The sequence below is a fragment of the Pyxicephalus adspersus genome, chromosome 1, assembly GCF_032062135.1.
Source record: "Pyxicephalus adspersus chromosome 1, UCB_Pads_2.0, whole genome shotgun sequence".
Classification (NCBI taxonomy): domain Eukaryota; kingdom Metazoa; phylum Chordata; class Amphibia; order Anura; family Pyxicephalidae; genus Pyxicephalus; species Pyxicephalus adspersus.
Genome location: NC_092858.1, coordinates 135,493,880 through 135,512,131, shown reverse-complemented (window position 1 = coordinate 135,512,131; position 18,252 = coordinate 135,493,880). Strand labels below are relative to the sequence as shown.

The 18,252-nt window shown below is 36.1% G+C and overlaps 1 protein-coding gene across 2 annotated transcripts in view; it reads right to left on the bottom strand.

Moving 5' to 3' along the window:
- Positions 1-9,142: 9,142 nt before the first annotated feature.
- The window catches only part of PCYT1B (phosphate cytidylyltransferase 1B, choline), a 39,729-nt gene continuing 30,619 nt past the window's right edge, over positions 9,143-18,252 (bottom strand). Inside the window, exons 6-8 of one of the 2 annotated variants that reach the window (XM_072427893.1) lie at positions 17,017-17,159; positions 15,864-16,052; positions 9,143-14,359 (exon numbers count right to left, since the gene is read on the bottom strand). In XM_072427893.1, coding sequence (XP_072283994.1) covers positions 14,141-14,359; positions 15,864-16,052; positions 17,017-17,159 — 551 coding nt within the window. In that variant the 3' untranslated portion in view covers positions 9,143-14,140. Of the gene's footprint in view, positions 14,363-15,863; positions 16,053-17,016; positions 17,160-18,252 lie in introns of both variants that reach the window. The other variant, XM_072427884.1, reaches the window with a different exon arrangement.

Genomic DNA, 18,252 nt, shown 5'->3' with positions numbered 1-18,252 from the left:
TGTTCCTTTGATTATTTTATTCAGAGAACAGAGTCACCCTAAGAAGCAAGAAGCAGAAAGAAAAGCAAAGAAAAAGGAAGTGGTTGTTTGTAACAACCAATCAGATTCTTTTTTTTTTTTTTTTTTTCAAACCTTTTGAAAATTGATAATTAGAATTTGATTGAAAGCTACAGGCAACAGATTTCTCCATTTCTGCCTCTTCGTATTATACCTCTAAGTGTAGATATCTGTAGTATGACACAATTTAATGTTATTTTTTTCTAAGATATGATTGAAAATATAAATTTGAATTATACAAATCTATATAACAGCTATTTTCATATATGGCCTAGCTCATTTTATGCATGAATGTTGATAGTGTGTTAAATAAACATATTTTCACTGTAGTGATTTTTCTGTAGTTTATAAATGTAGTTTAAAAATTCAATGTCAGGACCTTTATTAAAAAAAAGCTGACTTCATAGAATAATTGAAGATTACCAGGGGAAAAAACAGGCTACTGCGAAAGTGTAAATCCTTGAAACCAAAGAAACTGTATAAAAGTATTGTGGGTAGTATGAATGAAAATCAATGTATGGTACTATATGTGGATGGTGTAAAAAAAGTAAAGGGAAATGGAGCAGCAAACAAGTCAGATATGATTATATATTCCTTATGTACAGGTTAAAAAAGAAAATCCTAATTTGTGTTTTCTTGGGTGTTTTTAGGTTAGTTTAGATAAATTAGTTCATTGTTCTTTGTATTTTTTTATTTTGTATTTCGGTACTGTTGCCTTTTTAGTCTACTTTTTTCACTTTTTTTTTAGTCAATAAAAAAAGGTAAAAGGTGATGGTTAATATGGGGCCTTTGTGTGTACACAAGAACAGGTCCAGAATACAAATATGAAAAATTACCTTATATGACCCTTGGGAATTATTTTAATCCTAGCGTTTTATCCAAGGAATCGGCTCTGGGGCTTGGGAAAGTGGCAATGGCACCACAATCTTACAGCCGGTTTGAGCATAGACTAAATTAAAGATTATTATACAAACATACGGCCCCCAAACTATATACCTTTTACCAGTGAAGATTCGTTGTTGTGTGACTGTATATTAGTTTATTTCCTATATCACCTCTGTTCATTTTACATCAACCAAAGTACTACATCATACTGTAAACATTGTCACATTGCAACACTCAGAAGTACAGCAAATATTTGACTTGTGCTTAGTTAAAATCATTTATGCATTTTGTGTATTTTTTTTTATTCTGTATAGTATTTGCTTTTAGGGATAGCAACTTACAATCATTTGTTTGTTGTGAAGAATAGAATACAGTGCATTATTTGAATAGATTTTCTTCTGTAACCTTTTCACCCATTTTTTTCTTTGCTATGTATTTATGTCTTGTCTTATTATATTTTTGTAATATCTTAGTTCCCTGGGGCAATGTTTTATTTATATTGTTGAGTGTTTCAGTTAAGAGGCTCCTTTTACTTCTTTTATCTTCCCTAACAGACAAATGTGCTGTCTGTCCACCGCAAAAACTAAATTTATAAAAAATAAAAAAAAATATTTTAAAAAAATGTTTACTTTGGGTTATACTTGTTTCCATTTAGCTGTTTTTTTTTTTCTTTATTAACTTAATTAATAATGTTATATTAAAAGCATTGAAAAAGCATTTTAAGGCTGGATTCACATTGTTGCAGTGCAATTACAAATGTAGAGTGTTAGCATGCTTTGTGGTGGAGTTAGGAATAACTGCCACTGTAGTTTATCAATGCACCTAACCATCATGTTAGGTTATTGTGGTAATCCTTTGCAGTGTGAACCCAATCGAAGTGTTCATCCAACATCTATAAAATGTTGTCTAATACCTACTCTGTGCATGGGCCCTGAGGCAAACAAAGCAAAGTATTTCAGCATATGCATCTAATGCATTGCTATGTGTTAACCACCTGACCGATAAGCCCGACCTTGGTACGGGCTAAAAAAAGTTACTATTTTCGATAACCCCAAACTTTTCTCCCTATATTAAAATCATCACTTACCTGGTCCCGCTGTGCTCATCCAGCGTCGTGTTCGTGTTCCAGCGTCGTCGACCAGGTAGGAAGCCGGCCGGCATCTTCTGTTCCGCCGGCCGGCTTCTTGTTCTCCGGCGGAGAAGAAGATGCCGGCCGGTGGAGAAGAAGATGCCGGCCGGCTTCTTACCTGGTCCCGCTGATCATCCAGCGTCGTTCCCCTTCCAGCGTCGGGTGCCTTCTAAGACAAGAAGCCGGCCGGCGGAGACAAAAAAAAGCCGGACGGCTTCTCTCTGCGTGCGTGTCCCTCGACGATGACGTCAGCGCGTGTGCAGGAAATTCAAACTCATTCAAACACATTTTGTATTGGATTGAATACAAACTCCTGTATCCAATCCAATACAAAATAATACAAAATAAATACAAAGTATGTAATTGGTAAATTCAAATTAATATTTTGTATTAGATTGGATACAAACTCGTGTATCCAATCCAATTCAAAATAATATAAAATAAATACAAAGTACATAACTAGTAAATTCAAACGCTCATTTTGTATTGGATTGAATACAAACTCCCGTATCCAATCCAATACAAAATAATAAAAAATATATTTATGTGGTTTTGTCTATAGGTATGTGACGGACACTAGGGAGGTGTTTTAGAAAAATATATTACTATACAGTATACCGAATTAACGCATTTTCAGTATTTTTCATTTATTTATGTATTCTTGTTTAAGCTGATTTTTTTGTGTCTTTTATTTAATTTTATTAAAAGTAATTTTTTTTTTTACATGATTGTGTGTTTCAAACATTTTTTATATTCATGATATCTACTAGAACCCTTGTTCGGACATATTTCTGTAAGTTACAGGTCTACAATTTAAAAAAAAAATTTCATGAAAAACAGTGGATCACTTTTGGTACAGAAATCTAGACCTCAGTGTAACGCTCAGGTGGTTAAGTAACGTTCGGGTATGTGTGCGTTACCATTTATTTTTAATGGTACCCCAATCCCATATACAGAATAAAAATAAGACACCTGTGCTAGAATGTATCACAACGTACACATAAAGAAAAGAAAAAGGATTTGAGTAAGGGATATGTGAATCAGTGTATATGGATTTAAGAATGGGTCTGCATTCATATAGGTTTATATTTTCCTAGTTGCAAATAATTTTTGTTTATAATTCTAATGTATGACATGACTAAAAGCTTCTCTTTAGACTTCACATACATTAATAATGTTCTTTGCATATATATATATATATATATATATATATATATTCTTTCAGAATATGTAGGAGTATTTATATCCTCCCCTATGTGGTTAATAAATATAGATATATTTATTTATTCCCCCCATTTATTCTACTTTTTTTATATATTTATATATATATATATATATATATATATAATTTAGGGTCAGGCAGGGCTTTTTCTGTAGAAAATAGTCATTCTTACCTTCCTGATCGCCATCCTCTACTGTTAAAAAAAATTGCATGTGCGGCTAAGTGTAGGATACTGGGATACCCAACACAACCAAGCTTTCCTGGCAGAACTGAAAGAGAGTTAAATTCCAGGTGAAGAGTGAAAGCAGGAAGCATGGAGGAACAACATGGCAGGGCCCGCAACAGGTGAGTGCAATTTAAAAGTTGTGATCAAGCAGGTAAGTGTGTTTTTGGCACATGAGACATTGCCTGTCCCTTCTGCGATGAAGGACCTGCCTGGTCACCATTTTTAAATTTTTAGGCTTAGTTCTACTTTGAAACTACTGGCAGATGAAGTGAATAACATTAATTGTTATACAATGGCACCTGTCAAAGGGTAGAATATGTTACGCAATATTAAGTATTGCAGTAGAGTACGCAATATTGGGTATAGGAAGCATGAAAAAGGTTCTGAGCCACTGGCTTGTAGAAAATCCAAAGGGCAGTTTTTTTAGGATTGGATATTCCTGGTATAAATTTGTTTGTACATTCCAAAAGTGATCCAAGGAATGACCACCGGAGACAGGACCAACAGTTCCAGTGGCTTACTGCTGCTCATGTGAAGTGAAGCTTGTGGCACAAGCCACAAGATCCAGCAAACCTAAAATGTATCTGGTCCAGGATTGAAAACATTTGCTAGCAAATGTCTTTAAGAAATCCATTCCAGGTTTGCTGGATCACACAGGTTCACTGATGAAAGTCTATCCCCTCCAGCCTTGGTGAGCTTTACTAAATCAGGCCATTTAAGCTCGCTGGATTGATAACAGGATATACAGTAATTTGTGGCACCTTGCACATTTAAAATTGTGTTTATTTATTCAACAGACCAAAAGGAAGCAAATAAAAGAAGTTCATTGTTGGAGTTTGGATATATTTTAAGATATTATGACAAGGCTTAAAATAAGGTTAACTAGGTTGCTGTATTTATTACCATTTGCATGGTGATTTTCTTAATGCGGACCTGCTAACTGAGCTGCTGGGATTTCTTTGGCAATGATTCAAGATGGAATCCATTCCTACACTGGACCTTAAGTCACAAACCTTTCTTAATTTTTTAGAGGTCATCTAGATGTGTTGATTCTGTTTTGTGAGTATAAAGATATCCAACTTTGTCCTATAAATTTCATCTGAACGATACTTTGCTAGGCCTACAGCCTTACAGCTGGATATGTGCAGTGTTAAAACTATAGAGATGGTCAATGCAATGCAGGGCATTTGACTTTAATGAAAATGAATAAACACTGCAGGTTGCAGTTCAGTGATCTCACTATTATTATCTATTGTGTGGATTTTTGCTTTGTACACCTCTCTTGCTGCCTCTTGGTTAATTATTTTTCCAGCATCAGTCATCAGGTGGAAAGATTTGACATAAGGAAGGAATCTCTTTTCAGTAAATATACATAAAAGAACAAGGCATGAGAAGTCAGTAATGTGGATTTTCTATATTTTATTATCCTATATTAATATAAAATATTTATAATTTTTTCCTGTTTTGCTTAACCCTCGCGATGATAACCCTAAGTACTAATCTGGCAAAAGTTCAATGCAAAATCAAATATCCCCAAGCTTTGCTCAGGGGTAATTGTTTTACCACTCAACCTCCTGCCTGAGTATTGCTGAAGTTACCGCCAGGAAGTTCAGGAGAAATTTTGAACAGGTTGAAAAGTAAACAAATCAAGTCTCATTTCTTACTATGTGTTTGTAAACTGTGCAGGACAGGCATGATTGGATTTATTACTGTGTCAACACTATGTTACTATGTTGTGAACAAAGTTACTTCCACTTTACCATCATATAGGGTCATTTCGTGACGGTAAAAAAGTGACATAATAAATAAACAAAGTTGCATAAAGTTTTTTTGTTAGCTGTAGAATAAATAAATAAATAATGAAGGGACCCACAGTCCTGTCACATACATAAATATGTGTACAGCCAGGAAACAACACCAAGGAGATCATCAAAGTGCTATATGCAGTGCACAGACACACAGTAAATGCCACATAGTTAGGCCTAAGGCTCATAAGAAACAGGTTTTGGTGTATGCTATAAGAAATGATTAAAAGGTCAGTCTGTTCTATCAGGGCCAATATACTCTATAGTCCCCTAATGAGTATAAACCTCACTACATTTTATTAAATCAACATTTATTAAAATCTGCATTGTTTATTCTGTAAACTACAAATAAGGTCCTATCTAGAAGTACACAGGAATAAAATAAAATCATTTGCCACAATCAGTTTTTGAAATACATACCTTGCTGTGGGGTGTCCACCTTTTGGTTCAGGGGGAACCTCGGGCTGTTGGACTGCTCCTTGATGATACTTAGTGCCATATTGTGCTTTTTAGTTGCTAAATGTCACTGCTGCAGTGGCTCTGTTTTCTCATATAACATGTTGTACTCTTGGCAAACTACATTTTTGTTCAATAAAACTCTATTATTTTCTGTGGAATATAAAGGAGATTTTAAGGTGTTATTTGCACTGCTGTCTTCTAGAGAATCCCTTATTTGTGGTCAGTGGTTTATCCAGCAGGTGGCGTAGCTGTCACAGTAGTTTAAAGATGGGTATTTCATAGTTGTAATTTCCTTTCTTTTCTTTATATGTATGTATGTATGTATGTGTGTGTGTGTGTGTGTGTGTGTGTGTGTATATATATATATATATATATATATATATAATATATAGGGTTTTACTCCTCCTCACTATATGAATGTGTTTTTGTGTTGAGTCACCTCTATATGGTATTTAAGTCTAAATAAATAGAGAGGAAAGAAAGAGGTTTGAGTCTCATAAGTTTTTTGTGCAAAAAGTGAAGTGTATTGATTGATTATTCAGTACATAAGCCATCAAATACACATAAACATATATTGTTTTCATCTCTGTCCTGTTACTATTTCACAGCACAGAATAGTTATACATACATACATACATATATACATATAGAATGGATTTTGTCATAAAGTATTACACATAACCATAAAACTGTTCAAAAAGCCGTGCCGAGGCACACAGTGATCCAACGCATTTCGCCACAAAGGGCTTCCTCAGGGATAGTAGTGAGTGCTTATCGATCCAAAGTTAGGAACATGCCCCACGGGGGGGTATATATGTAGTTGCTGCTGATGATAATTCCAAGGTTTAAAGTAGTAATTTATACTCTTGTTAGAGGTTTTAGCACAATTTACAAATATTTCATGGGTGCGGTGAAGGTTTGTCCCTGCATTCCTGGACCAATGTAATAAATAGCTGAGGAGAGAGGGCCTCTTCCTTAGAACTTTTGGATACAGGTTGAGTCATTTGTAAAGGTCAAACTGTTTGAATCAGGATATGATAGATCAAATCTCTTGGTAGTGGTGTAGTGAATCAGATGGGAAAGTGTCTTCCTTTCTCTTTGTAAGTATTAAGGGTAATCCAGGGTGTTCCAGGTTGGAAAATACAGCAGCCTTTACTAAGGGTTAACCCTGAAGGGTATCAGTCTAGTAGGTCTATTAGCAGGAATAAGCAGTAGGGGGATGAAAAAGCCTCAGCCTGCGAGCTGTTCTGCTCTAAATTGTTTGCACAACTTTATTTACACTTGAAATAATCTTGAATCAGAATTGTTGTTTGCATGGTTTATCTAGGTCAGTGTACATATAGGTTCGGTCTTGAGGTTTATGTATAGCCAAAACTCTCTGATTTTTGGAAGAAATAGAGAGAGGCTAAAACAAGATTATTTTATTTTTTGCTGTCTATGAACCATTTCCAAAGTGTGGGAAACAATGCTGAATCTTTTGTGATAGTTTCCAGCAACCGTAGAATGAATGAGCTTTGTTCACACAGCACCGTTCATTTCTTTTGAGGGAGAAGCAGGGAAAATAGGTGAGAGCGAGTGGCACCTCGCTGTGTCCATTATAGGAAATAACATTGGTTGTTCCGATCATCAGTAAATCATCCAAAACGATGCTGGAGGACCAGTGAACATATACTAGGTTTTCTCTCTATTTATCCAAGGCAACAATTATCCGAATAATCCTCTTCACCCTGCCTTTTTTAGAGTTCGGCACGAATGACAAACAGGCTGTGTAAGATGCTGGAGCTAACCTGAGTCATTTAATTTTTACATTTATCACCCTGTTGGAAGTATGCTTTTTTATTATATAAGTCTAGGTGTTTATGGATACTTTCTGAAACTTAGGTTGAAGTGTAATCAAATAGGATGAGTGTCCTATTTGAAGTTCTTCTATTTGGATTTTTTACATCTCAACAGGTTAAGATTGATAAACTTTACTAAACAATATAACTAAACATTTTCCATCCAAACATCTTTTGTCAAGCCCAAACATGTTAAGTGAGTTGTAACAGCATAGGCAGCCATCTTGTTATTAGTTTCTCCAAATGCTCTGCCTGGGTATTTGAGGCCACAGGACAGAATGGGGTCAAGTGGTCATGTGAAATTCTGACATGCTTAATGCTTTCTGCACTGGCAAGTGATGAAATTGAAAGTTTCCTTGGTTGTCACTTCCAAAAGTGGCCCAACCACCTCCTTGACTTTGATGAAAAGCAGCTGAGGATGTTGGCATGTTGTTATTGATTGCGGTTATTAAAAATCAGATCTAAAAAGCCTGCATTGAACATTTCATGCAAGAAATACCGTAACTTTGGACAGGAATCACACAAACCATAGTCAATAATGGCAATAAGGTATATTTAACAGACTGAATGGAAGAAAACAAGAAGAATAGATTAGTAGGTTTAAGACTTTAAATTGTATAAAAGCATAGTCTTACTTTTTAGGGATAGCCCTGTATGCTGACATTTAGTTGTGTTGTCTGTTAAGTGGCTGTCAAAGCGATGTCAACTCGATGATAACAAATAATCCGTCTAGGCTTCTGGAAATTATTGATACAGACAACTCACAAGCCAAATATTTATGATTTCATCCTCACAGCATCTTTGGTAGTTATAACTTTTGAGTGCATGAAGAAAATAGTACATCCTTACATCTTCACAATTTTCTGACAGGGAAAGAATACAAGTAAATAATCACAAACTAAGTAATTCCTGAGTAGCATGGCCACACTGGTATAACAGTATACAAGTAGAAATGTAAATAAAGTAATAAGTAAATATAGATGCCCAGTGGTAAAGGACATGTTGATGGACAAAGTGCAATACCCAGCCTTAACCTTTCATTAGTTTACAACAATCAGGACATTAAACAATTGCAAATTGCTATTTTGGGTTACTACACTTTGTACTTTCCTATGCTTGATTATGTGCAGTGCCATGCACCAGATGATGCACTATGGGGTCTATTTATAAAGCAGCGAATTTGACATTCCCTGAAACATTCACATTAAAATCCATTACAGCCTTTGAAACATGGACCTGGAAGATTGTCCACCAGGAATGTTTTGGTAAATGTCAGATTCACTGCCTTATAAGTAGACCCCTTTGTGTCAAAGTCTAACTCGCAAATATCTTCTGCATGATCTCCCAACATTAATCCAGCAGTGTGTCAATGGATATAGTGTGCACGTCTGTGGTGGCCAAAGTATTTAAGATATGTTCATCACATATATAACTGAATTAACTTTGTTTCTCACTCATGAAAGCATTGTCCAATTTAGATAAGTATGGTAAAATGATGTGAAGAAGAGAACCACAGGAGTGTAAGGCTAATAATTGTCATCTTTATTATGAACAGTTTATAGAAAACCATGCGATCTTACAGAACTATTAAAATCTATTTGTAAAGCAGGCGCTTAAAGTGGAACAATCACCTTCAGGTCTTCCAAAATTTACATCATTTGTTAAAATTCTAATGTCCATTTCGCTTTAAATATCGATTTAATTCCCCAGACAACTACCTATTCCAACATTGTATGACACAAACTCTTACATGAGCATGTAGATAGAAGACACTCCTCTTCCTTTGTTATCTATAGGTTAGCCTAGACCAGCCTTTCTCAACCTTCTTTACCCCTGAGGAACCCTTAAAATAATTTTCACGTATCAGGGAACTAATATTATAATCAATCAATAGGAAAATGTTATTTGCATTGGTTGTCAGAGGGAAGAGATCAACCAGACATAGCTCAAAGAACATTTGGCCAGTTTCTGGAGGGCCCTTAGGGTTCCAAGGAAGCCTTGTTGAGAATAGTTGGTCTAGACTTAGGGCTAGTGCACTTATGAAAACTCAACACATAAATCTCTTCCCTGCCTTACTCATTCATACAAACTACTGATTAAAATTCAGACCTCAGATTTAGGTATTTTGCTGTTTTCACACCTAGTCCATCCAGGCAGCACATGATTATTGTTTTCATTTATATGGCTTTTCTGCACCTGGCTGGCCATAGAGACTGAAGTGTAAGTTTTGGTCAATACCATTTATTTTTTTAGATGGGGAAAGACCAGAACCTATATTAAATTTCTATTACTGTCTGTGGCCGTTGGATAAAGGTAAATCTAGACACACAGAAATAAAAAGCTGCTGGAGTTTCAAGTCTTCCTCCACTTTTCTATGTGTTTTTATTGCTTTTATCTGTCACCAGGACAGGAACAAAATACATTTCACTGTGTGGTCTTGGAAATCCAGTTTAATTTTAAGTCAATCATTCATTTCAGCTAAAATTGTCCCAAACGAATATATGTGCAATAAACATTTTATGAATGGTATTTAGCTGTAGTTTACCTAGTGAAGACCCCCACAAGTTCTGAAACTACTGCTAAGTGCCACATCTTGGACAATGCTGTCAGACAAGTGACAGTCTATATAGTACAGTACCCCTGTGAGAACTGGATGATGTATGCGTGTGAGGTCTGTGACACATACTCATATTGGAAGAAATTAGAAACAGTGTAGGCTGCAAAAACTGCTCGCCACTGTGAGATGCCTAAATCTGAGGTCCGGAATGAGCATGATGATATATATGGTGGGTACGTATAAGAGTGAGCAATGAGTTTTAGTTAAAGGTAACATTTCCCTAGGAAAGGTTTATTTTTGGCTGTCCAAAAAAAAAATATGTGAAATCATTTGGAAAAAAAATATCCTGCAAGAGGTCAGGCAAAATAAATGCTTAGTGCTCTAGTTGTTCCAGTTTGTTCTATATTTTTTACTGTGACATGTTGTTGCCTTAAGTGCACAGGGAGAATACAATTTTATACTCAAGCACCCATACAAAGCATGTACTGGTTGTATATTATGTTCATTCTAGGAGAAACAGATTTTTTTGGACCTCATGCTGCCTTGGCACACATGAAAGATATTACCATACCCTATCACATAATCTAAAAAAATAAAACAGGTTTGCACGTTTGCATGCAACATGCTGCCTATCTTTTATTTGGGTCAGCAGTTCAAATGTGGAGACTACCAGCAAGATAACAGTGATGGTAAATACTGCCTAAGCTACTGAAAGTCTTGTGATTCATCTTATTAATTACCTTCTTCTATGGCAGTTTTGCTGGATTTACAACAAGTAAGCCATACAAAGGTATATTTTTTTAATGTGTTGCTTGTTGCTGTTTCCTTCGATTTCTCTGCCTTAGACATGGGGTTATATGTGCCCTAATGTCTGTACACCATTTATGATGTTGTTTATTTCTCGCTCTACCCTTCAGTGTACCACTAGTTACTTTGCCTTCCGTTGGGCACAGTGATTTGTCCCTAACAGCAAGATTGGTATTCCAGATAGATATGCTGTGAAATATTAGGTGCAGCCATTGTTTTGCTGAAGGTGCAAAAATAATTTAGCAATGCCTTTTTCTGTATATGCAGAATTTAAAGAACATCCACCAAGCAGCAGAAAAAAAAAACAAAATACCCAGTCCCCTTGAGGATTCCCTTTAAAGTAGAACTAGTGTCCCACTTTTACACACGTGTAATTCAGACAGGTGGTTCAGCTGCTCTGAACTACCCGTTCTCCACTCATTTGTCAAATTGTGCTGAGCAAGGAAACCCGGCATTCCTCGCTTACATTGTGCAGGCCCGGCATGAATGAACACCTGCATGCCTGCACAGGGCTTAAGTACAGCCAGTCAAAGTGGCTGAAAATCATCTTCAGGAGGTGAAGAAGGAAGACGGCGGTGCCCTGCGATGGAACATGGATAGTTGAGTAATACAGGCTTTAGTTCTGCTTTAACCCTATGTAGGTTTGAGTGCCCTGGGACTTATATATTGATAAAAAAAGTCAAAAGGCCGTATAAGCCCTAGAGGCACACGTCATATACTTAGGTGAATTGGTTGTTATATAAATCCTAGAAAGATCCTATGCCATAGATGGTCATAGAACACCGAAGAACAGATTCCTTTGACATATGAGCAGTGCTAAAAAGGTGCATTTTTTTATGTGGAGAGCATCTGAAAATAAAATACTGACCGGGGCCGTGTATATTCATTTTTATGTTTGGAGTAATGCATAATGATTGCTTTACTTCAGTGCTGTAGTGTTGCAATCATGTACCAATGACCAAGTGGTAAGTACATCTGTGTTTGCATTTCTTGAGTTCAGGGTTTGATTCCTAATTATTAACATTATTTTTATTATTATTATTATTATTAATAATAAACAGGTTTTTTATAGTGCCAACATAATACACAGCTCTAGTATGGATGCCATTTGAAGAATGTTCTCTCCATGTCTTTATGGGTTTTATCCTAATATCATACCAAAATAATTTGCTATCTTTCTACAGTTTGTATATTAGACGGGGGAAGGGGGAGTAGCTTGTAAATGTATCGGGGGCAGGGACACATAAATCCCAGGGCTGCTACCTAGATCACAGGGCTGCTTGTCAAAAGTCTTCTTGGTGGGATCCTAATACCTGTTTACATGATAGTACTCTTTACACTATAGGGGGTCCTTAGGAATAAATGGTTTTGCCGAGTACATGCACTGAATGAATTTTGGTGATCTAGGCACTGTTATCTTGGTGGGTTGGTGACAGGTTTCCATAAAGCCGGGATAAGGGCTTGGATACCCTAATACAGTGTTTCTTAACCTTTTTAACATGGAACCCCTCGAAATCTCTTTTAGGTTCTCAGGGAACTCCTGCTCTAATTATTACATCCACAGCTCATAGTATATTAGCATTGGGTTCATGTGAAGAATGCCTCTTACATTGCTGGCCACTGGGAAGAATGTCACTTTTACTGATAGCCCAAACCATCATTGGTGTTAAACTTTCTTTAAACACAAATTTCTCATTGTTCACGGAACACCTAACAACCCCTGGAGCAGTAGTTGCCAACTGGTGGGTCCTTCTACAAAAAAATTTTGGTGGTCTGAGGCTCTGTCCCCCATATAAACACAACCTGCCCACTCTCTCATCGCAGACTCAGACACAACTTTTGTTGCATCCACAGCCCTGCGCTACCTTTCTCCCAGGATGTTTAGGAAGCAGGTCTGAGCCTGCGATGGAAGAGTGGGCAGGTTCTGGCAACATGGCGCCACTCTGGCGAAGTTTCTTCCCCTTTAAGTGACACATGGCTCTCCGCACATGCGCAGTCCAGATTCCCTGGATTTAGTGGTCCATGAGGTCTGAAAGATTTACAACCACTGCCCTGGATGAACCCTACTTGAAAAACACTGCTCTAGAATAAAGGTAACAAACAGTTTAAGGAAATCAACAGTACTGCTATCAAAAGAATGTATGTTTGTTTATAGAATATATTTTTTTATGAATAGTTCCTTATTGTCCTAAACTTAAATATCTGTTGGTGTGCTGATGTACAAACACTTGACTTGTCCATAAAAAATAACACAAACTGGATTAACCGCACTTACTTTTTAAAACAAGGCACTGTACACTGCCCTTTTGCAACTCTGTGATAGAAGAACATGGTACGGACATGGGAAAGATATTATATTCCTGGATGCCCCCTTTATTAACTATTTGTTATGTGTTCCATGACTTTCACTCAATATTTCCTCAATAAACCTATTATAGGTTCAAAGATGTGTACACAATTTCACTGTCCAATCACGACAACTAGGTAAGAGAAATCTAAGGGAACGATAAGTAAGTCATGTACTGCACAAAGTGGTGTGACATCTAAATCAACAGATACTCAGTAAAGTGTTAAGCCCCTAGCACCTATGTATTAGGGATTTATACAATCAGTGCAATTTTTAGGAAGTTATTAAAATTAATTACAATCAATGCACTTCTGGGTTCCCAACACAAAAAAGAAGCCATTTCTGCATTAAATTAAGCAAAACCCCGATAGTGCTTTTTATACATAAATGATAATTATTCTAATTCTGTTTGCTGTGCATGGTTTCCACCAATACACAAACTTCAAGTATACCAGGAACCGCATGCCCATAATACACTTTATAGTATAAGCCTCATATATATGTTTGCAATTTGTTCTTCAATTCAGCAAATTCATTTGGAAAACAACTTTAGCTTTGTAGTTTCTATACTTTGTCTTATTCTTGGTAAAGAGATTTCTTATCATATATACCCAGGTCAGAGACCACTCTAACCTTTACTTTAATTTTACCTAGGTGCCTGAGAATTGTTTGATGTTTCTTCAAATGCTTCCAAATTCTGACGCTTTATATTATCCTAATAATTTTTTTGTGAGAAGCCAGCTGAGCAAATCAGAGCTGTTCTCTGTGTCATAAAAGTCATATATTAGAATAAAAACTTTGGTACAGTTTACTTTTCATCTTCATCTCCCTCACTCATGCTGCTGATGGAGATAGAGGCGGATGCAGCACCTTTGGGGGACAAAGGAGGAGAGGGTTTATTAAGCACCCATGGCAAAGGTGGTGATGGGGAACGAGAGGGTGAACGTTCTCGAGTGGGACTATTGGTAGGACTTTGTCTAGGAGAGAGTGCTTGTAGCATCCGTCCACTGCGCTCCTGAAACATCTGCTTCTGGAAAAAAATAAACACTGTTAGTCAAATGCATTCTGGGACATAATGTTATTTATATACAGCACAATCTGTGCACACTTATGGTGGTTTTAACCTCTTCTGAACAGTTTTTTTAGTCAATAGATAGCTCATGTTTGTTGTCCTGCGGGTCCTGCTGAGCATTTCACGGTCATATGCTCCTCAGCTAGTAGCATCTGGACTATGAAGATTGTCTCTATTACCTTTGCCCATGAACATGTTACATGCATTTTTTTCATACCAGAAAGCTTATTGAAGTACACCACAGGTATTCACAGCACCTGCTCTGTATAAAAATGAATGTTTAATGTAATTTATGGGTTAAAATTTATGGTTTTCAAAATTGGAAATTGAACTTCTTTTCAGGCTAAGAAAAGTCTTAAAATAAGTAGTTCCTCTACGGGTGATAACCCAAACACTCTGACATTCATAGTGATTTATCTGGAAAGGATGACTAAAAAGAATGGGAAACTCTTTTGAATTATAGCTCCTATGATAGTGAAACATTTATTATCAGCAGAACAATACCAAACAGCATATGTAACTATGCCCCCTTATCCTCCTGTGTATTTTATGCTTTTATGGCTTTAAAAGTAGTTTATGAACTCTCCTTTGCACCATTTATGTTTTATATGAATCCATAACAAAACCTCAAAGCCATTTCAGAAAAAAAAAATGTACCATGTTTTGGGAAAGTTGTTCTCCTGTAAAAGAATTACAAAATAGAGATATACTTCAAAGCTATACACAGTGCCAAAAGTGATCCGGCAAACCTGGAATAGATCTGGTCCAGGATTGAAACCGTTTGCCAGTTAATAGCAATTGATTCTTAGGAAATTCATTCCAGGTTTTCTGGATTGCCAAGGATTTTCCATGTTAGTCTATCTTCTCCAGGCTTGGAGGGGTTTAGTAAATCAAGCCCACTATGTAGAGCTCAGAAAGAAATGCAATGTGAAGTTCAAGAGCACCTCAAAAAATATCTCATCTATGACCACACTAACAGTGTTCAAATGGAATTCAAATGGAAGTCCTGATGCACTTTTAGGAACATTTCATGTATGACCACACTGGCAGTGCTCCAAAAGTAATGCTAACCAAAGTCCTGAAGCACCCCAAACAACATCCAACAAATAATAACATTAGTATAGCTCAAATAGAAATGTGAGGCTAAAATTCAGAACATTTTATGCAGGACATCTCAGTCTGATAGCTAAATATGAAAAAGCAAAAGCATGTTGCAAAATTGCCATATACATGCACAGTCAGGTGTTCATTTTGTTATTTATTTAAAAAAATGTATAGAAATATCTATAATCTTGCTTATTTGCTGCTTTACTTTATTGTTGTAGGGTAGTCAAATTAATATTATTGCCACATTATAACCCCACCAGTGTGACTATGGAGCTGGGAATTTGGAAAATATTAGGCTTATCAATATAAAGGCTTATCAGGTCAAAACAGTAAACATGATGCATACACATACCCAGGCACCATCAGGACCAAATAACTCAAGAAAATTCCCTATGAACTCCCTAGATTTTTCTTCCCACTTCTGAATTAGATCATGGCTTTTTTCTTCCACCTTGTAGACAAATTCTTTTGATCTTTCTTCCACATTTTTCACCTTTTCTTTCATTTTGTCCACTTGGTTTTGGAACCTGTATTTTTTTTCCTATAACAAATGAATTATAATAAATGATTTATGCTATCATACATCGACACGACTGCATTGCTGATATGTTATCATTTACATGGTGGGTTTTTCTATTTCTATTTTCTATTCTTGATTAATCATTTCATTTCTAGATACTAATTTGGTATTTCTATCACTTACCTAAAGGTGACGGAAATATTTATAAAGAATAGAATCCTAAATCTCCCCCAACAAGACTGTACATAATGAAGCTAGCTAAAACAAGGTTTAATACCAAAACATCCCCTATAAACATACCAATAATAGATAGATTTCAGGCTATCTGGCCTAAAAGATATACATATATATTTATATATATAAAGTTTTGCATTTATTAGGTTAAATCCACAGTCTAATGCTACATTCGATTTTCTTTCAATATTGTGTTCAGCACTGACATACATTATTTAGTAATCTGACCCTGCCTGACCAATACTTAATTACCATTCTGCTCAAATATCTTTAGAGAAGCACTTTTTATTTTATGGATACAACATTTTCGCCCATATTATCACATGGCGATATGGCGATAAACGGCTAGCAAAGATCTCATTAGGCACTGGAGCTTGAGGGGGAGGTGAACTGTATATTCAACTATTTGTCTGGAATTCCACTTTAACTCCAACACTTTCTAAAGGGTTTTTAACACAGAAACATTATTACAGAGAAAAAGAAATAAATATTAGCATTAAACATGGAACTCATTCAGCCTTAAGAGGGGATTATAGCACTAATGCTTCTGTAATCCATCAAACTGTTGTAGTCATTTATGATTTTAAATGACAATAAGGTTTCGTTTTCTATATCATGTTGTATTCAACAGTCTGCAGTCGCTATTGTATAGTTTTGGCCAATGAATTGAGGGATTTATCATAAATACAGTGTTTAAGGATAGTGAAAAAACACTGATGTAACCCATGTTGCCAGCTGTTTTTATACTTACATTTATGAAACTAACATTTAGATCCTTTGCAGTGTATCCTCTCTGGAGGTTGCGTCTGGCATAAACATCATAATCACGGACGATTCTAGTGATTATGTCTGACGTTGAAATACCTTCTGTCCTCTGTGTTGGTACAAACATGCCTGTCACAAAAGGAAGGATAGCCAGTATCACAGCTTTTTCTGTATGATGACAGTACAAGCTACCGCACTGAAGAATCAGCTTTATTGACATTACAACCATTTCATATAATTGAGTGCTATATTTATGTTAAATGTGAATGAAAGAAAAAACATAAAATGCATCAATAAGCCTTAAAGTTTAACTTTAAGGTTAAACTTTACCTTTGCTGCAGTTATGCCTATATCAAAGGAACCTTTACTCCCACATCACCACTTTTTTCATTCCTATAAAGCTTCTAAGTATAAGATCCTATTCTGCACTTACTACCTATAGGAACAAACAGGAAGTAATTGGCAAGCGACTGTATGTTCTAGATAATGACATCTTAGAGATTTTTATGTAAACTTGCTGGCATGTGACTGCTTTCTTCAATATTTTTATTGAACATGTACAGCTAAATTCAAGCAAGAGCACAGTGTTGCCTTTTTACCAGTGTGTCAATAAAGGTTTGAGTTGAAAGCAGTTCATCTAGCACATAGCAAATGATTTTGAAGAAATACATTGCAGGTTTGCTGGATCACCCAGCTTTACTGATGAAAGTGTAACATCTCCAGCCTTGGAAAGCTTTAAAAAATCAGGCCCAAAGTAATCTGTCCATAGGACTTGATGATAGCATAATTCGGAGGCATAGGGAGAAAAGGAGGTGAGGGAAAAAGAGAATGGAGCAAGTATCAGAAAGATAGGAAGAAAAAGGGAAACAATTAGAATAGCTTCACCATTTGGCTTCCTTGAGTGGACCCATTGGCATTCTTGAGTGGACAACTAAAATTTTCCACCCTCTCCCCCCTCCACCAGAATTATGGTATGTCAAACTGTTAACATCAATTCCACAATGGGAAAAATGCAGCAATGTGTCGCAGATATAAAAATTGGTATGTTTGTCTTCCAACATTTTTATTTAATTTGCCACAATATTAGCTACTTTACTGTAGACTGCTAGAAAGCGAACTAACAGTTTTTTTACATTCCTCCCAATAGTCAGGTCAGGTCAAGTTTAGTTTCTAATACTGGTAGGTTAAAGTCTCAATCTTGCAATGTCATAAAGCTTTCCAG